Source organism: Talpa occidentalis, unplaced genomic scaffold (genome assembly GCF_014898055.3).
Source record: "Talpa occidentalis isolate TD23 unplaced genomic scaffold, MPIMG_talOcc4v2.1 talOcc4.7, whole genome shotgun sequence".
In the NCBI taxonomy this organism is placed as follows: domain Eukaryota; kingdom Metazoa; phylum Chordata; class Mammalia; order Eulipotyphla; family Talpidae; genus Talpa; species Talpa occidentalis.
This window is the reverse complement of record NW_023605083.1, coordinates 85,328,753-85,349,818: the sequence shown is the minus strand read 5'-3', so window position 1 is coordinate 85,349,818 and position 21,066 is coordinate 85,328,753. Positions and strand designations below refer to the sequence as shown.

Genomic DNA, 21,066 nt, shown 5'->3' with positions numbered 1-21,066 from the left:
AGATAGGTGACAAGTTTAAGTTTCAAACCCATAATCATCTGACTCTAAAGACAATAGCCTTCTCCCCAAGCCACAGTGCCTCTATCAAAAGACAATGAGTACATGGAAATTGACATTTATGGAAACAAATTACATTAAATAATTTATTAAATTGTTTAGATATTTAAAATAACTAGAAAGAACATTTTATAAAATAATTTACTAAAATTGACATTCTGGCACATTCAACATTCAAAGAAACTCCACATTTTCCCTTAAAATAAATTTGTATTTAGGTTTAGCTTACATGTGGCAGAAAACTCAAATAATAGTAGATTAAATATGATGGAAATTAATTTATCTTTTATGCACAAATCCAGAGAATGACAGCCCAAGGTTGGTATGACAGCCATTCCAAATTCCAAATTTTTCTTTTTTTCTCACTATTCTTGCATTATGTCCTCTCTTGAGTTTGCTGTAGTTCCAGTGATCATAACCATTTTCCAAGCAACAGAAAGTTAAAAGGCAAGGGTAAAAAGGTACCTGCCTAAGAACTTATTTAGTATCTATTAAATAGCTTTCCTAAAGATTTCACCTGATGACTTCCACTTTTTTTCTCCAGAGACCACTTACATCTGCAGTGAAGACTAGGATGTTAATTATTTGAACTAGACCCACTCCACTCTTGTTAATTAAAGAATAGATGTTTCGCAGATAACTAGCGGCTTCTTTTCCAGGAAGAAAGAAAAAAATGACCCATTTAAGCACTTAAGAGTAATACAAATCTAAGTAATACAAATCCCAATATAAATACACACACACACACGTGAACATAAACTGAAAAATACCATCAAAAGGAATGGTGTTCTTTCTGAAGTGACAAGTAAAATTACTCCTACTGTATTTTTTTAAAGGATGTTATTATACATATTAAATTATATCATATATAATATCTAATCATCTAAAAAGTCATAAAAGAGATTATATTATTCAAACAAATATTTCCTATGCTGTCTGCAATGCCAAGAACTGTTCTGAGCAGTTAGAATAAAGCCATGAACAAGAGAAACAAGTTTACTGCTATTATGGGGGGTCTATAAACAAGAAACAAATAAAGGAAACCTCTGATGGTAAGTGTTGTGCAGAGAATCAAAATACATGATAATAACACAATAGTGAGTGACTATGTAACTAATTTATGTGAAGTCATCAGGGAAGACTTCTCTTAGGAGGCCACATTTACGCCAAGATCAAAATTACAAGAAAGAGCCATGTGAAGCTCATGGAAAAAGCATTTAGGGCCAGAGGAACAGCTGGTACAAAGGCACTAGGTGGAAAAAGGCTTAGTAAGTTCCAGGAACAGAAGGGGAGCTAGGAGGCGGGAGAGAGTGGGCTGGGGACAGCAGTCCATTGTGGGAGAAAAGATCTTAGAGGTGAGCAGGAGCCAGACTGTGTAGGGTTTCGCAAGATGAGAAGTTAAATGGAGAGTAATAGGAATGAGAGTGACATTAACTGATTTTCATTTAAAAGTAATATCACTCTGACTGCCTATGGACACTGTATGGTCGGAGAACAAAAATAGAAGCAGGCAGAGCAGTTCAAGGAACAACTCCTGCAGACCAGATTCAGGGCTGGTAAGTGTTGATCAAATCTTTGTGGCTGCAGCTTTCCCCAGCAGCCTGGGAAGGAGCTGAGCACCTGGGGTTAAGGCTGGGGGTAGAGGGGTTCCTGGGAGGACTGCTTACTGCTGCGAGGCTGCTGAGTGAGGAAGATAGGCAGAAGGAAGCAGCAGGGGCAGACAATGGGGTTTCCATGACTGGTGATATACCTTTCTTGCCACATTTGTGTGCAGGCTCTTCCAGAAGTATAGTCACCCCAAACCCTGGGCCCTTTCAAAATATTCCCTAAGGGCCCATCTCATGTCCCAGGAGGCAGCCAGCTGAGCCAATACCCATGGCAATACTCACCTCCCCTGCCACAAAGAATAAAAGTGGTGCCTCCTCCTCTTTGGCTTTGTACTTGGCAATTATCTTCTCAGCTATTGGCTGGATTAGCTGCTTGGCGGCCTCGGACTCCCCATCATCCTCAGAATCTGTGATCGGGGAGAGAAAGATTCAGAGAGCACTGGCTTGTCACCGTGGCATCCTCTGAGGGACCCTGGGACCAGGGCCTAAAATGCTCATCTGGACAGCTCCTTAATGGAAAGAGTATCCCCTGGTGGGACACAGGCCTCGCCTCCTGGGTGCCTGAGGAGGAGCGTACAGTGTGCACACACATGCTTGCACTGTGTGGCTCGCTTCTGCGCCACGCTCCCCAGGAACAGCCTCACTAAACAGCACTGATGCCACAGGCAGAATGGCCCTTTTCATTGAATTCTTCACAAGCTGAGCTTCCCCTAAGCCAGGACCTGAGATTGCCAGTTTCAATCACAGCATGAGATGCCACGACCTCAGACGGATGGCTTCCTAGTGAAAATGGCAGAACTGGTGGCAGTGGGGAGGCTCAGGGCTGCTGGAAACCAAACTGACAGTTGGACTTGCCTAGGAGGGGATGACTATTGCAGGGCAGGGTTGGTGGGGGTGGGGGTGGAGGGGAGTTGGGTGCACAGATAGTCCACCAGGTGACCAGGCTCCTGAGAACCCCCTCAGGCATCTTTTACCCCAGTGCAACAGGACCCCAGTGCTCACTCCTGCTGCAACTATCACCAAGAACAAGAGCAACATCCCTCAGTGGTAAATCAGGGGAGGAGAGAGCAGGTGCAGTAGGGAGCTTGCACCCAGAAATGCCACTGCCAAGAGGCCCACAGCATGCAGACGTGGGACACATTCATCTAAGAGCTGTGTGATGCTGGGAACCCTCTGGGACCCTGTTTCTATATCTGCATATGGCCAGTGAGGTTCCCAACTATCCCTTGGTTCAGAATTGTTCCCTAGTAGGCTCAGAGTATGGCTGTGTAGGCCTGCAGCAGGCAGGGAGGCCCCAAGGTGAATGAGCTCCCAAGGTCATCTCTCCCCAAGTGACCTCTGTCCTCTAAACACGGGACCAACCTATGGACCTGCTTACATAAGAATTTCCTTGTGTCTGCCTATTGGTTCTCCTGGAGTGGTGGGGGATGAAAGGGCAAATGAGACTTCCAGTGAACAGGGGTAGGATGTTGCAAACAACCCCACCCTCCTCAGTGAAATGGACATGGCAGCATCTCGGTCATGATCCTCATATCCAAAGTCATTTTGAGTGGGAGGAAAGAAACACATCCTAAAGCAGAGGGTGAAGTGGCCTTGGGCAGCAGTTGCTCCATTTGCAGAAGGAACGAGGCTCATCCCACAGGGCTTGAGGGAACCTGGGGTAGGAGCTCCTGTGTCCTGTCCAGCCAACCACAGTCACCAGAGTGCCAGTGTGACAAAGACTGAGGGCACCAGGTCACAGAGATGTCATCCTGCAGCTGGGAATTGGCAGACCTGCCCCCGGGGCAGTTGAACAGAGCACAGGTGATGAGAACAGCAGGGTAAGGCTCCACTGAGGGGGCCCAGTCCCAGCAGCTGCGGTGCAGGCCCGCCTCCTCCAACAAAGGGCCTGTTCATCAGGGGGACAGAGGGCATCCTTGGGCCTGACCTATTCTTCCCAGCTGGCAGTTGGGAGCAGCAAGGAAGGAAAGCACAGCAGCAGCTCCCAGAACACCTCCCACAGGGGGCAGAGCCATGAATAAATCATTGGGGTCAAAAGCAAGGCTGCTGGAGGGAGACAAAGCCCCAAGCACTGCATTGTTGTGATGGGAAGAAGCTGCGGGACAGACATCTCCGTTTGGAACCTGCCCTGTCCCTGTCCCCCGACTGTGCCCTCTGCTGTTTCCATACCTACGAAGAGGACGAGGCAGGGGCCCTCGTTGAGCTGCACGGCGTTGGAGTCGGAGAGCTCCAGCACGGGCTTGGGGTGCCAGGGGAACTCCCTGCAGTCCTCATCGTTCAGCACCTCCACCCGCCCCTGCCTCGTGATCACGTCTCCCTGCGGGTCCAGCACGATGAGCGTGGGGATGCCTGCAGGAGAGAGAGCACACGCGCTTGGCCACAGCCCGAGAGGCAGCTCCCCAGGAGCACCAGCCTCCCCAGTTCACAGAGACTCAGGAGGCGATAAGGAGTCTTGGGGTGGGACCCAGCCTCAGCGAGAGAGACACGGACCAAGGGGGGAGCCACAGGCTCCTTCTCCAAGGAACCCCGGGTCAGTCACATCACCTCTGGGGCTCTATCTGTCACGGCAGTATACTGGTGAATGTACTGCAGGCCCTACTTCACCCACTAAGTAAAGATCAAGGGGTCATGCATTTAAAGGACTGAGCACCTGGTGGGCCTCCCTGGTGGTGCAAGGGATTAAGATGCAACCTATGGAGCTGTCTGCAGCCACTGCAGCACGAGTTCGATCCCCAGCCAGGTAGCTGACCTCTCCTGCCTTGCCTGCTGCTCCCCTCAGCAGTGAATTTCAGTAGATCTGCCTGTTCTGTTCCCCACTCTGTCTCTGGCGAACCCTCTCCCCCCAACACACATACCTCTGGCCTGTACCCCAGTTCTTGTATGCATAAATAAATCTTAAAAAAAACAAAAAGAACTTAGTACCCGGTCTTGGCATCTAGAAGAAGTTGGTAAACAGTGGCCTCCTAAAGAGATCCCAAAGAAGCAGGAGACACTCCCTCCACCTGTAATCTAGAACCTACCAGAGACGGTGTAAAAACACACCCCTCCCATGAGGGGTTCTTGCTGTACACACATCAGCATAGACAACACGTATGAGGGCCCCGCCAGAGTGAGCACAAGAGCCCGTGGGGAATGAGCCAGGGGCTGGGGAAGCAGCAGGACAGCTGGCTGCTAGTGAGTGCCCCATTCCCTTGCCTGAAGAGGGTCTCACATCTGCTCTCTGGAGGCGGGCAGTCCCTGAGGAAGCATGCAGATGGCACTGAAGACGGGCATATTAGCATCCTGAGCTGGGGTAAGAAGAAATGCAACCAGAGTTCTCCTCAAAACTGCCCGCCCCCCCATAAAGACTCAGATGAACAATCAGAGCAACCCCCATCTGGGGGTACTGTCTTGTTTGGGTATTCCATCTCTCTGCTCTTTGCACTCCACTCCCTGCTATTTCACCTCCAGCCAGAGCTACTACCCCCCACGAACCGCAGCTCCTGGAGTCAGCCTCAGTCCTGCCCTTTGGGGACACTTGTCTCTCCACTGGCAGCCAGGCCACTACCTCCTCACATTAATCAGCTGCCTCTCCTCTGGAGCTGACCAGAGCTTTAATTTTATATGGGCCAGAGAAAGCCAGGGCGATTTAATATTTATAGATTCCAAAGCATTCAGTTGGTAATTTGCTCCACTGACATTTTCCTTCTCCGTAGGGGGGACATCGAGGTACCAGAAATATGGCCCCAGTGTTTTGTAACCTACCATGCTGGCCAGCTCAGCAGGTGTGCAGTGTGGGCTGTCTTCAAAAGGAAAAATGAATCCATTATGTTCACACCTATTGGAAGTGACTTGGCGTGTTAGGGAACAGGTCCAGATAGAAATGGGCTCCAGGACTGCCATTCCCACTGACTCACTCACAAAGCACACAGAGAGGACTCCTCAGGGCCTTCAAAGAAGTGCTTAGAGCGGTTTCGGACCTTCTGAGACTCAGGGCATTTCCAGTCCCATCCTCACCCCTGCCTGTTTTCCCCAGAGGCCCAGGCTCACCTCAGCTGTGTCCCCATCCCTGAGGATCAGGCTGGGCATTGGTCAGCCACCTTAATGGAGGATGGGGCTAGGGCCACGACAGGCCAGCCCGCAGCAGATGAGTACTTCCAAATGCCACGACCATCAGAAAAATGCTTTGACAAAGTGCTCAAATCAGAGTTGGTGTTTCTGAAATTGGGCCATTACAAGCACTGGGTTAAGCCAGGGCACACCCACTGCTATGATTAGACACAGCAGCAGGCCTGTCTGGAGGCCAGACAAGGGATGCCGACTGCATTTATGGAGGACAAGCAGGCAGCGAGGAAGGGAAGGCAGGGAAAGTAAAAATCTTGAAGGCAAAGAAGTCCACTTTCTGGTTTTGTGCCTCAGTTTCTCCAGGGGACTATTTGAAAGGGTTACTACATGAAAGCCATCTTACCATGGCTGCAGCCAGTGGGGACCAGAATTGCAGATTGGGGACATGGAGGAATCCTTGGCTTATTCTACCAATGAACAGCAACCCTGGGGCCTTGGGTCTCCCCACCTTTCCCCATGGCTCTGGAAACCAAAGTCCCTGCTGTGTTTGGTGCTTTGAGTGAAGCGGCTTTCTAAGAACCCATGATAATGAGGTGCATATAGCTGTGATGCTTAAACAGAGAGCAACTTGGTAATATAACCAGTCAGGCTTTGATCCAGAGAAGCCCTTTTCTGGCACATGGACAGGGTGTCTGTATGGGGGGTGGGGGAGAGGAGAACCTGCATGCATGTGCTAGGTCCCCTTTCTATCTCCTGATGGTGGGTTAGCTTGGTCCCAGAGCCCTAAGTGCTTTCCTCCAAGGGTGAACCAGGGATGAGAAGGGAAGCTCACCTTTCTGGTGCATCTGCTCTGTGCTGGGCCCGGCACACATGCTCTCTCGCCTGCTCCTCATAACAGATAGTTGCGAGAAGCATGTTATGCTCCATTTTGCAGATAGTCAAGTTACCCACCCAAGGTTATCTGGCGAGTAAGTGGCCAAGCTGTGATAGGAACCCTGGTTTGCTGCAAAAGCTTCTGTTCTTTCTACCAGGCCACCAGCTGGTGGTGAGGGGCTCTCAAAGCACCTGGGTTGGGGACTCTCATAAACAGGGCCTCTGTATCTGTAGCCTTTTGCTCTACCCACTCCCTGTCTCTTCCTTTCCAAGACTGAGGGGAAGGAGGCTGACATTACAATCAGCTCTTCCCTTTCCTCCCCACATCCTGCATTCCCTGCTCGCCCCTTCCCTTGAAGCAGGTTCCCTGAAGCAGAGACTTCTAAGGAAAAAATAGGGCAAAGCTTCTAAAACGAAACTTAAAGGGAATGGAAAATTTCTAATCGATGCCGTTCTACAAGATAACTTCCACACCAGTGAGAGGCTTCCCTGAAGAGGGTGGAAAAGAAGCAGCTCAGCTCAAGTTTGCTTAAACTTGTGGTTTCCTGGCTTAGCTGGCTGGCATGGATGGGGGTTGGGGGGGTGCCTGGTGGAAATTCTAAGGATGATCCAGGCAGTCACAACTTCTTGGGACTTTGTTCCCACGGCCATCAAATGGGGAGCATGGTGGTTTCCTAGAGCTGGGTGATGTAGGCCAAGGGTACAGGGGGGTAAAAGGATTCACCAGAGACAGAGTGGGGAGCAGAACAGGCAGATCCACTGAAATACACTGTTGAGGGGAGCAGCAGGTGAGACAGGAGAGGTCTGCTGTACCATGTGGGTTAGCTCTCTTGCCAGGGATTGAACTCAGGCTTTGGTGGTGATAGCACTGAAACTTAACCTCTAGGCCATAAGGGAGGCCCCAGTTTTCTGCTTATTTGCTTCTTGTGAGGATGAGATGAGAAGCATAAAATGCTTTTTCACATAGTACCTGGTATAAAGTACTCCACAAATATCAGCTCTTGTTACAAATAAGTTCATTGGCTTTTTTTTTTTTTTTTTTAATCATCCCTCAGTTGATTATTTGGCCATGAGAGGGCAGAGATATAGAACTGCTGCCCTGGTCTGGTAAGATAAACAGAAACCTCCAGTTTGGCTGGAAGAAGTCAGCTACAGAATTGGAGTGGAGAGACACTGTTAGCTCCATGGCCAGAGCACCAGTAAGTAATGTCTGCCAGGTGTGGGGTTGGCATTCTTTCACTTTCACTAGCCCCAGCTTAACTTTTGGGCCTAGAACGTGGGCCTTCTGATCCCAGAGAGGGCCTTAGCCCCAAGCCCCCTGCCCTGACCGAGCAGTAGACCTACAAGCATTGCCAAAGAATCACCTTCACCATTTCCCTCAAAACCTAGAGAGAAAGGAGCCAGAAGACCGGCTCCACACTGTTTCCTCTTGGGAAGAGGCTACTTGTAAGTAATCAAGACAACCTCAAAGTTGTGTACTGAGACTGCCTGCAGTTTTGCATGGCTGCTTTTCTATGGCCAAAGAAACAGGGAGTTTTGAAGTGGGTGGCTTGATAGTGGGGGCCCTGGGGTGGAGAAGCTCAGATCTTATAGCTCCCTGGGAAGGGCAGAGTACTGGGACCAGAGACTCAAGACTGTTGGCAACTGGGAAGAGAAATGGGAGGAAAAGCAGACCCTAGTACAGCAAGAGCAGGTGAGGGCACATTGGCAAGGCAAAATATTATGCAATCACAAGTGTGGACTGTGATAAAATGGAAAATGTTTGCAATATACTGTTACACGGAAAGTGAAGTCTACACAGTCTGAATGATTACAACTATGTATAAGTATGTGTGCGTGTGGATAGAGACCAAAAGGGGCTAAGGAAAGTGAAAACAGTTGTGCTAGTGAGGCAGGAATGTGGGTCGAAATAGATATATTTGAGTTTTTTGAATGGAGTTATGATATATTAATATAAATAAAAATCATACAAGAACCGAAGGGCAGTAGGGGTGGGACTGACAAATATAAACCATGCCTTGGCCAAGTCAATTGCCACTCCATTCATCAGGCCCCTCATTTCCTCCCCTGCCCATGCCCCCAAAACCTCCCCTTGCTTAGAAAGCTAAGGGAAAGGAAGACGGCGGCTTGGTTTGGGTGGTGAAGCTCAGCGAAGCCCAAGGGAGGTCAAAGAAATGGGCCTAGGGGCCTCCCCTGGTGGCGCAGCGGTTGAGTGCTGGGCTGCGAAGCTGCCCGCAGCCTCTGCAGCGCCGGTTCGATTCCCGGCCACCGGCAAGGGTCCCACATGGCGCGCAGACCTCTTGTGCTGCACCCGCTGCTCCCCTCAGCAGTGTATTTCCTCAGTTTGCCTGTTCTGTTCCCCGCTCTGGCTCTGGTGAATTCTCTCACCCTCCCATGCTTCTGACTGTACCCAGTACTTGTATAAATAAATAAATAAATCTTAAAAAAAAAAAGAAATGGGCGTGGGTCTACTTGAACTTAGCCAGCAGGCCCAAAAGCTGCCATCAGATGACAAGCTCAGAGACATTTATGGTAATGTTTTATAATACAGAAAATTCAGAAACAACCAGGGGCCACCAAAAGCCAAGCTGATAAATAAGCTGCCGCACAATCAGACAATGAAACCCTTTTGGCACTGAAAATAAACTAGCCAGATAGAAATATCAACAGGGATAAATCTTGAAAACAAAGGTGAGTGAGAAATGCCAGCTACAGAATATTACACCATGTCAGCATTGAAGTATGCTGCTAGAAAGCACGCCCAGCACTACAATGTATTATTCATGGATTCGTATATATGCTGTACAAATATGAAATGGGATTATGAAGATACACATGAAATACACTGTAGGTTTCTGGAGGGGGGCTGAGAAGGAAGGAGACGGTAGTGCACAGGAGTGAGGGAGCCTCACCTCCACCTGTAATTAATGCCCCATTTGTTTCTCTTTTAAATACCTAAAGCAAAATGTCAATTCTGGGTGGTGGCCATACAGGTGTTATATTTTTCTCTATCCTTTCCAGGTTTTTCTTTTTTAAATCTTCTCAAAATAAAGACAAGTGAAACAGAATCGTGGAGCTGCTGGGTAGATCCTGAGACAGCCCAGCCTGCCCTCCCCAGGCCCATGGGGGCAAACCCTGAGATTTGTCTATAAAAATCACCAGCACCGCCCCACACCCTCTGCAGATTGAAAAACACAAGGTCTGAACGTTTTGTTTCTATGTAAAATAGATTCTTCCTCAAATTCATTTTTTGAAACGGGCAGGGAAGAGGGCAAAGGAAGGGAAAGAGAGGAGAAGAGAGGGAAATGGAAAGGAGAAGAGGAAAAGAGGAAAGGCAGAAAGATAAGGAACAGAACAAAAGGGGAACAGAGAAACAAGATAAACAAATCCTGGAGTCTCGCACCACTGCCTCCCTGCACCAGGCCTTAAGTACAGTCCTCCGGGCTGCTCTTTGGGTGGCAAGGTCTGTGCTACCCAAAGGTTGGGGGAGGCGGGAAGAGAGGAACAAAACCAGTTAGGGGCCCTTACCCAGGAGGGATGGGGCTCTAAGCCTCCCTGCAAAGAACAGGGTGTTCTCTGACAGCCAGGATTAGTTAGACAATCACTAATGGGATTCGCCTTCTGCCAAGTGTGTCTAAACCCTTTCCTTAGAAAGGCATTTTTAAACAGCTTATAGGGCTGCAAATTCTCGGGTCTGCATAAAAGGGGGCAGGGGGAGCAGCAGAGGGCAAAGAGGCCCTCCCACTCTGGGCAGCCCAGCCCCTCCCCTAAGACAAAGGAAATGGATGAAGGCCAAGTGCCAGGGGAGCCTTGGTGAACTCAGGTGGCCTAGTGAAAACTGTTGGTCAAGAGCCCTGGTTTAGCTCAGAGCACCCAAGGGAGCCCATGATCACTCTGCCAACAGCAATAGGACTTTGGGCCTAAACACCCGCTATGGAGGCCTAGGCAGGTCCTGCTACCGTGTGGAAGGGACGGCTTAAGGGGCACAACCTCAAGATCCAGATCCTTGCATCGACACTTGGATGGACGGGTGCCACAATAAAAAGTTAGCATTTTACGCAAGGCCAGCTCCGGCGTGCAGGGTGATGCATAGGATACAGCAGGGAGAAGCCCTGCTCCCAAGATGCTCAGAGGATTCTGGGTTTGCTTCACACTACCTGTTTTCGTCTGAACCTGGCAGGGTAACACAGGGAAGCTCTGCCCTCGTATGCAGCAACACACAAAGTGACTGCTAGGCGGAGTTACCCCTCACAAGGCACAAAGACCAGCCAGGTGGCTCACCTCGGGGATGGCATACTCTGGGAAAGCACCTTTATCAAAATACTTCAGAAGACAGAAAGCAGGGAGAGCACCCAGGACACAGAGTCAAACAGGGAGCATGAGCTGTTCAGAGACAGCCCTACAGGGTTTGTTGAAGGCCAGTTACTCAAAACAGCTGAACACTCCATTGACCGAGCTCCGTGTGTGCGTGTGTGCATGTGTGCGTGTGCGTGTACATTGTGACACTGTAACACAATGAAAAATGTATATTTGGTCTTTATCCCAGTAAAGAGTTTCTTTTTGCATGCTAATGAGATGACTGGTGGCTGGGGTCCCCTAAATAGCTTCAGAATGGGGGAGCTGGTGGTCAGAAGGCATGATTAGAAACTTATCAACCTCTGGGAGAGAAAGGCAGGCTGGAGGCCCAGCTAATAACCAATGACCAATGATTTAACAACTTATGTCTATGCAATGGACTCTCTATTAAAACCCTGAAACATTGGGGTTCAGAGAGCTTTCGTGGAGGTGCCGGGAGGTCCACCCAGAGGGCACGGAGGGTTGGTTGGTGTCCCTCCCCACATACCTTTCCTCTGCATCTCTTCCACTTGGCTCTATCTGAGTTACAGCCTTTGTGTAAAGCCATAATAGTAAGTAAATAATTTTCCTTAGTTTTGTGGGCCATTCTAGCAAATTATTGTATTTGAGTGGGGGGTGGTCATGGGAAGTCCTGATTTATAGCCAGTCCTTCAGATAAGTATTTTTTAAAGCCTAAATTTATAAATCAATTTAAAATGTTTAAAGGCATTTACTTAACTTTGTAGGTGGGTCCAAACATTACCCACAGAGCCCTAGCAAGAAGCTGCTGATGTCTAGATATAGAAACAGAATCACAACATCTAAACATCAATGTTAGAAGTTTAAGATCTACAGTTTTTTAAGAAGTTGTATTTCAATAAGTCACATGTGAAATTCAAAACCAATTTAAATATCTGAATAATCTCTTCCATTTACAAAAACCTTTCAAGAAACTCACCTTAGTCGGCACAAGCACAGGGGAATATTCTTGGTTCAGGTGTGAAGGAAAGGCAGGCCCCTGACAACACCCTGGAGACAGCAGCCCTCCTGCAGGGACTCCTGACCCCCACCTCGCCATGTGGAGGACAAAGACCCAGAGCTGCCTAGTTCTCCTACACACCCTTTAGCTTCTGGATCAAGATTCAACAAATCAGAAAAACTGAAGGGTGGGTGGGGATTCCCTTGGCCAGCCCTGCCCTTCTTCAGAGAAGGCAGCAGAGGACGGGGGAGGGAAGTGACTCAGGTGGAGCCACATAGATGCTCAGTGGCGGGGCTGAGACTGGAATCTCTATCACACTGTTCTTCCTTCCAAGTACCACCTGCTGCCAGGGAGGGCCCGGGGTGGTGAGGAGGGCATGGATAGTGGAGGCATGTGGTATATCTTAGGTGATCCAGCCAAGTGCAGCAGCCTGTGTACTCCCACCACCACATTCTCTGCCTCCCTGGGTTGTCTATTTCCCTGCCAGAGGGCAGGTGCCAGGCAGCTCTGCCCCTTAGCACTTGGCTCAAAGCCAGGCGTGTAGACACCCAATAAATGTTCCCTGAGAAAAGCACAGATGAACAAGAGAAGAAGAATGAACAAAAAGGGAAATAAAGGAGAGAAGGAGGAAGCGAGGGTATGAAGGAGAAAAAACCCTAACCTGGGCCCACAGGTATACATTCCTTGTCCTAAAAGAGCAGCTGATCCAGGAGAGAAGAGATGCCGTGAGAATGACATCTGGGAAGTGACCAGTGATGTGACAGGAACCGCACAAGCACTCAAATATGGAAGGGAAAGTTTGTTCCCCGGGTGGTGGGGGTTACTGTGGGAGGCAGCATTGAGCTGGAAGGATGGGGAGATGCTCACCAAGGGGTAGGGCGCTTAGCCCTGTGAGATGGCAGGGAGGGTGTGGGGAAGCTGTGCAGGTTTTCTATGGTGCAGACAGGCAAGATGTGGAGAGGGCCTGCAAGGCTGTATGAGAGCAGGCTACAGAGACATGGAACCTCAGGCCGCAGCTGCCGAGGGCTTCTACCAGGAGAGGATTACCACTATCGCAGCATCTTCTGGGAGGTTCCCTCAGAGGTGCTCTGCCAAGTTAGTATGTACAGTCATCTGGGACAGAGGGAGGAGTACCTGGAGCAAGGTGTTGCAGATGTAATGGGGTCATGAAAAGAGGGAGAGGAGCATGGGCGTGAGTGCAGGAGAAACCCAGCAAACAGAGAGGCAGGAGAAAACCAGGAGCAGCGGTGATACGGAAAGAGAGGGAAAAGAGGAAGATACCATCTGCAAGCCAGGAAGAGACCCCTCACCAGGAACCAATCTACCCTGAAGTTTGATCTTGGACTTCCAGCCTCCAGAACTGTGAGAAATCAATTTTTGTTTACGCTGCCTAGTTTGTGGTAATTGGTTATGGCAGCCCAAGCAGACTGGCTTTAGGGGATGATGGGATTTTTCTTTCTTTTTTTAAAAAATAATAACTAAGAGAATATAATGAGCATTCCATGAGGTAGAAAAGGAGGAGCAAGTTGCTAAGAGAGAGAAATAAGGAGGCAAGAAAGGCAAGGAAAATTGGACAAGGCAAGGGCAAGACAAAAGAAGAATAAGGGTAAAGTCTTAGAAAGCAGAGATGATGCTTCTTCCAACAAAACAGAAGGGATTGGAAGAGGGGCACAGACATCCTGCTTATGAACCTGATGATGTAACGCAAATGTTTCAATGCAGAGAGGAATGAAACTGAGGAAATTTAGGAGCGCTAACCGTACTCCTAACTAAAGCAGTTCTGCCCAGGAGAGAGGCTGGGAAAGGGGTAGGGACATGGGGTAAGACTGTGCCATGGGAGAGGCCAACAAGAAGCATGTGAAGGGGACCTCAGCTCATGGGCACAGGAAAAGGCCCCAGCCAGCCCTGCTCCACACCTCATCCCTGAGCTTCTGGTCCAACTTATACAGGGCTGCAAAGCATGCTCCTAGTATCCTTGCCCTCTAGAACAGGCTTTGGCGTTTCTCTGCCTTTTATTTTGGAGGAGGCAGTGGGATGCAAAAAATCCCCTGCCCTGTACTGTGACAACAGTATAGATGACAATAAGAGCGATGTAAATGCTAATAAATAGCATACTATATCTGACAAATATACTGGAAACCAGACCCCTAATGCACATGGAACCCCAAAATGCCATGAAGCAGAATAGGTGACCCTGAAAAGCTGAGGGGAGGCAGAGGCATGGAGGCAGGCACTACACAGCAGGGGCCACCTGGGCCATCTGCTATACTTGAGGGAGCAGCTTGTCTCTCCCCACAGGCAGGCCTGTCATGAGCCGCAGTCTGAGCCTGGGTTACAATGTGTGTTCAATATGTCTGTCAGAAATATTACCCAGACAACCTGCCTCTGGGATTTCTCTTTCAATGTAGCTCAGATGTCACCTGGCATTTATCTCCCTTTGAAATTTTCAAAAGAATCCGTAAGTCTAAAGGACCAAGTCCAAGGACCTCAACATGGTGCTCAAGACACCCTCTATGATGTAGCATCTATTAGCCGTGTCACCCACTCTGCCCTATAGAACACCATAGGCATCCTACGCTGACCTTTGCCCTGGAAGATCCTAAACTCCCTATCTGAATCTCTTCCATTCTGTAAGGCTCTGTTTTACAGCCACTTCCTCCAACAAGCCTTCCTGGCTCAACAGTTATGAGCCAGCTCTCCTCTAAACTGCATTATATCATGTGTGGCCCTGCATTAAAAGTTGCCTTGAGAAGGATCCTGTGTTACTCTTCCATACTCTTATTTCACTGTGCTTTATGTTTCTCTGGCTTGACAGCTAGAGGCAGACAGATCAAGGCAGCAGGCAGTATCTAACAGGCTGCTTACAGGAATGAGTCCTAAGCCTTAGCCTAAGAGGTTGCTGATGCAGTAGGCACAAAACACTGCCAGGGAGAGACTGGAAACCCGTGAGTAAGGAAGCCAGCCGGAGATGGGAGACAGGTCTGAGAGAGACTAGAACAGCTGTCAGGGGAATGGATGCTGTGGAGAAAGCAGAGGAGGGGCAGAGGGCTGGGCAGGTGTGGGGCTGGGCTGTGGCAAGAGCTGGGTTCCAGATGAATCTCACATTCTTTTAGTGTGGCTTGGCTATGACTTGCCTGAATATAAGGCCTGTCCAAGTTAGCTTTCTGATCCTCAGCTGCGGGCTCCTTGAAGTCAGGGATCACACATGTACTTCTCATGCCTGCACTGCCAGGGCCTTGGGAGGCTATGTCAGAGGAGCACGTCTCTGCACTTTCCTCTTCCTCACATGTGGTCACCACTTTCTGGGCCACACCTAATAACTGTGGCTCCTACATCTGTAATATTACATGATGACACCTGGAGAATCAGAAAGGAGAGTGCCCTTCTCTGCTTTGAAGGGAGAAAAGAACCAATTAATTACTTTGTGCCCTGCCAATGTTTCACAGAAGGGCGTGCTCCTGCCGAGATGGTGTGTCTAGAAATTTCGCTGAGTATCAAAGAGTTCATGATCCCTCCTCTGAGGTTGCTCTTCTGTGCCTGCCTCCCCACGGGCACTCAGCATCTCACAGAGCACAGGGAGGGCAGACTGCCACCCTCAAGCTGACCCTATATGATACAGACCATCCTCTGGTTATTTATTAGTTTCAGGTGACCCTTTGGCCTTAGCCCTGACCACCAGGAAAGCCCGCACCACAGGCTCCTACATCCACAAAAGGGCAGCTTTCATCGGATTTATTAATAGGAGGCACAGGCCCCAAATATTCTCAAGAGATTAACAGACTTCGATTCAAATACCCAAAATGTAGTCTCTGGACCAGCAGTGCCAGGGTCACCCAGGGCCTCGCTAGAAATGCAGGATCTCAGCCCCACTCCAGACCCATGGGATCTGAATCTGCATTTTCTACAAGATCCTTAGGGGATTCTTATATACCCTTGACATTGACAAGGACTTACTTAAAATTAAATGTTATTTTTGAAACTTTAGCTCCAAATAAAGCCATATGGCGACTCAAAACAGAGAAAGAAAAAAAGCTAAAGAGTTGACGTGTTCCCTCACAGGCTGTGGAATTCCTGGGTAAATTTTGACTTGTCTTTTCTCCCCACTTCCTCTAACACAAGGGGCACCGAGAACTCAAATATAAACTGTGACTGTCTAGGGGTGACCAGGATTTGGTACTAGAAAGAGAATGAATACAATTCTTATCAGACGAGTTAAGTGCTTGACCAAGCTAGAAGTTGGCTGGATGAGGCTGGGAAGGAGGTATTCACATAAAGAACAAAACAGTTTGTCTCACTTAAAATGCTAATTTCTGAAAAACACCATGACTAGTACTTCGAATCCAGGCTCTCCACGCTCTCAGGATGTCCACTTTCTCCCCTATGAGGTACTATGTACTCAGGCCTAACTATTACGTTTCAGGAACCATGAGAAGCACTTGATAAACATTATTGTAGCTAGTTCTTTGTGGAGATTTGTCATCACTGTTTTGCAGATGAAGAAACTGAGGCTCAGAGTGATGGCTCTGAATGACGTAACCAAAGATCACTCTCAGGTATGTTTGACAGTGAAAACCTTGGGGTAGGAGTTTAGCCAAGTCATTTGGGAGCACGTGTTCCATCCCCAGTCATGTCACCACTGGGCCAGGTGGTAAGAAGTATTGATAGATGTCTCACCCGGACAAGGACATTAAAAACAAAATGGTCATAATGAGGTACAATTTCATACTATAAAAATTCACCAGAGGGTAAAGAACATGAACATTCATGGAATTAAAGATGTTCTTTTCACTCTAAAAGTAACCCAAAGACGTAGCGAGCTCAGGCGAACAGGTTCCCGAGGAGGCCCGTGGAGCTGGGGACGCCTACCTTGGATTCCGTACAGCCGGTTGAGGCGCGACCGCCGGGCCTCATCAGTGTAGGGGACAGCGAGCCAGGGCATCTCACTGAAGTACTGTTTGAATGAGTCCTCTGACCTATAGAGACATAGGTGGACACAAAGTTTTATTGTTCCCAAATGTTCCACCACTGGGTCCTTGCAACCTCTACCAAGTTGTGCTGAGGGCTTTGCGGACACTGAGACTCCTAATCAGTGTGCCCCTCAGGCATCAGGCTAATGACACAAGAGGGCGGTAACCGGCCCATCCTGGTGTACACCAAGCAGCAAACACCTTTTCCCCCTAACAGGTAGACACCAAACGAAAATGCCAGGTTGTTTCAGTAGCCTGCTCCCTTGCATCCCCCATTGCAACTCGTGCCCAAGCTTTCATGTTTCATGTTTTCATGTTTCAATTCTCTACTTTTATAGAGAACCTAGATATATCCTAACTTGTACACAAAACAGTGATGTGGACAGAACCACTTTTAACCAAGTATAAATCTAGGAATGACAAATATAACCAAGTTGATAGAAAGCAGATCAGGGGTATCCTGGAGCTGGGGGATTGGGGGCAAAGATTGACTGAGAAGGACATGGAAAATGGGCATGCTCTCGATATTAATTGTGATGATTATAAAGGTAAAAACATTGGTCAAAATTCATTGTATGTAAATTATACTTCAATAAAGTTGATTCTTTTTTAAGATTTGTCTACGTATGCATACAAGAGCTGGGGTATAGGTCAGAGGTATGGAGGGGTGAGAGGATTCACCAGAGACAGAGTGGGGAGCAGAACAGGCGGATCTACTGAAATACACTGCTGAGGGGAGCAGCGGGCCAGACAGGAGAGGTCTGCTGCGCCATGTAGGTCAGTTCTGTGGCCAGGAATCAAACTTGTGCTGCAATGGCTGCTGATAGTGTCATAGTGCTGAGACTTAACCCCTTGCACCACCAAGGAGGCCCCAATAAAGTTGATTCTTATTAAGCTTTAGGAAAGGTGACTGCTATACCTGGTGTGGCTTCCGGCTTGCCCCCACTCACATGCACTGAGATGAGGAGGGGTTTCTGGAGAGCAATGGCAGGACTAGGGGCTAATCAACAGAGCCCACAAGAGCACAGCTCCGAGGACACAGCAATACACAAACACCCTCAATAGGAAGCATCTCAGAGACCTTTCAGGGAGCAGCAGCTTGAGAAGCAGGAGCACAGGTAGCTTGGTCTGAATTGAAACTGGAGTTTTTTAATAGAAAGTCACTGGTGAGGAAAGCCAGTAAGAAGGCAAGAAGCAGAGGACATTGAGGCTAAAAGGACATGACATACTTCAGGCAGAATGTCCACCCTTCTGATTTTTGTGAATGTCCCCAAAGTACATGGTCAGAGCTAAGAAAAATGACTGCACAGTTATCTGAGCTAGGTGCCACATTCCATTAGTCACTGGCCCTTTTCTTTCCATCTTTCCCCCTCCCTATCCTCTCACCATGATATAAAAAGCTGAACAAATCAGGAAAAAAAAATGCATCCTAATCTGAAATGACACAGGACTGAATGGGGACATACCCCAATGTTTACAAAAGAACAGGTTTTTCTCAGTTCCCCTTCAGATAATACAGGAGAAAAATGTATCCTCCTCAGCCAATAACCCCAGATATGCCTTCCTAATCCCTATCTCCAAGCTCTACTATAAAGGAGGAGAAATCTCAGGCAAAAGAAGTGCATGTGAATTGCCCATAGAAAAGGAGGCTGCACCACCCCTACCCCCAGCACGCACGCATTACCTGTCCGCACTAACGAAGATGATCTCAAATTTCTGGCCTGCCTCCTTGATCTTCCGGTAGGATTCCACCAGGACCCGGGTGAGGCTTCGGCAAGGTGGACACTGAAAAACAAGAGTGGGACCCTACTGTGTGATGCCAGACCTTTGACTTTCCATGTCCCAAACAGCTGCCATCAGGAGTGAGGCAAGCAAGATGCAAGCTGCATGGGGATAGCAAAACCAGCTCCATACAAGAGACAGAAGCAAAACATGTCTCTTGTAGTGGTGAGCATCCAGCATGGGCTCCTCTCCACCCCACACAAAGTGCCAGTAGGTAGCAGTTAAAATGAACCTCCCGGGGGTCATCAGAAGCCTCATCCGAATGGGTTAGGAGGACTGCCCTTTCTGTCCTCAGTCAAAATTAAGTCTTTTTCTCGCTGTTACCATTTGTAATTATGCACATGTATTGCATGCCAACAGTGAACGCATCAGGCACAGAAGAAAGCAAGAATGCCAGGAAATTTTGCCACAGTCACACCTACAGAAGCCAACCACTGCTGGTTGTGGTGGCCGCCTCACAATTGTTTTTTGTCTGGAGTGAAGCAGGCTTAAACACTCACCCAGTGTGCAGAGAAATAGACGCCTACATGAGACCCCTCCAGGCTGCTGCTCTCCAGGGACTGCCCGCTGTTTCTAAGCAAGGGTCCTGCAATGACTTCCCTGAAGGGTTTGGGTCCCCATGGGAATTCCAGACCTGAAACAGGCACAAATGGCAAAGATGTTAAACTTATTTATCGTGGCCTTTGACCCAAGAGGCCTCAGGGCTGTATGGCACAATGAAGTTATCATCAAATAGTATTTGTAAACACATCCATAGAACCTGCAGGGATATAAGCAGAACTCATCCATGGAAGAGCTATCAAGGCTGTGGTTCCAGAAGCTCCTGGGGGGTGTCAAGAAGTACAGAAGTCCAGGTTACACCCCAAGTCTCAGGATCTGAACAAGGCTGAAGATGTAGTTTTAAAACAAAGCAAAACCAATTCCCCAGGTGACTGCGATGATAGAGACACTGCCTCCCTATCAACCATGAATTTCTTTAGTTTCAACCCTGTAATCAGTGGCTTCTGACTGCATTTTAGAATCAACTGAGGAATATGATGCTTTAAAATATGATGCTCCGGGCCCACTCCCAGATATTCTGACTCAATTTGTCTGTCTTGGGGTCCAGGGAACCAAGTAAGAATTTAAGTCTAGTAAAAGGGAAGAATAAAAATCCACTCAATCCAGATGATCTGTGCGCTGACATATAAGCCCTAGGGCAGGAAGAGCAAACAAGATGTTCCCTGCTCAACAGAACAGTGTTTTCTAACAGGGTGGTCCAAGAAACACTGCCTAAAATCTGTCTGGGGCGGGTGGGAGTAGACACATAGACAGGTTAAAAATGCAGGGGACTAAGCCCACCCTGAAACAAACAGATACAAAATTCTCGGGGTGGGTGGGGGTGTCTAGGGTATCTGTATTTTTTTTTTTAAACATCTCCCTTATAAACCTTTTCTTTTTTTTTTTTTTTAGATTTATTTATTTATTTATACAAGTACTGGGTACAGTCAGAAGCGCGAGAGGGTGAGAGAATTCACCAGAGCCAGAGCGGGGAGCAGAACAGGCAGAAGGACCAAGGTACACTACTGAGGGGAGCAGCGGGCAGCAGGAGAGGTCTGTGCGCCATGTGGGACCCTCGCCGGTGGCCGGGGATCGAACCAGCGCTGCAGAGGCTGCGGGCAGCTTCACAACCCAGCGCTCAACTGCTGCGCCACCAGGGGAGGCCCGGGAATCTGTATTTTTAACAAGATTCCAAGTAGAGTATGTGAGAGACAGAGAGTGTGTTGTGTGTGTTTAAATTATTTTTACTGGGGGCAATTATTTGAAGCAGGTGAAATTTTTACTGGGAAAATCTGCAACCAGTGTTGAATTGGATCAACAAGTAAGGGAGGGGCGATCTTACAACCCTTTTATGACTCCAGGTCCAGGGGTAAAGAAATAGAACACGAATAGCCACTGAGCAGGGTGACTGGAGCAGAGGGCTCTCCCTGTGCATGGCCACCCACACAGGCAGCTGGTCAGCTAGGCCAGAGCCTGAGGATTGGGCCAGCACCAAGAAATGAGGTGCACTCACTGCCAGGGCTAGGAGAGCAACACAGAGACTGTGACTTTGCTATGGGAATGCATTAAAGAGAAAAAAACCCAACAACCCACTTAACATGTCTCTAACTATGAAGATGACAGCTGCTGTTGAAACAGCACTAGAAGTCAATGTCTGGCCTCTAGCTGCTTCTCAACAGCCAATTCAGTTCTCAAAGCTGAACTTCCTTTTTCAGATTCCATCTCCTTTGGCCCATGCATTAAAGCTCCCAGGAGGGACATTCTGATCCCTCTAAATATCTTAACCATGACCTGGAGAATGCTAAAATTTCATTAAGACGATATTCGCTAGCCAAACAAACCTAAGTATATTTCATTTGTATACACTCTACCAGAGGGGAGG

At 48.4% G+C, this 21,066-nt stretch overlaps 1 protein-coding gene across 1 annotated transcript in view; it reads right to left on the bottom strand.

The window, feature by feature from the left end:
• Nucleotides 1-21,066, bottom strand: part of NXN (nucleoredoxin) — a 191,505-nt gene that overhangs the window by 38,307 nt on the left and 132,132 nt on the right. Inside the window, exons 3-7 of the mRNA XM_054689030.1 lie at nt 19,145-19,278; nt 18,547-18,647; nt 16,762-16,868; nt 3,834-4,013; nt 1,947-2,071 (exon numbers count right to left, since the gene is read on the bottom strand). Of these exons, the coding sequence (XP_054545005.1) occupies nt 1,947-2,071; nt 3,834-4,013; nt 16,762-16,868; nt 18,547-18,647; nt 19,145-19,278 (647 nt within the window). The remainder of the gene's footprint in view (nt 1-1,946; nt 2,072-3,833; nt 4,014-16,761; nt 16,869-18,546; nt 18,648-19,144; nt 19,279-21,066) is intronic.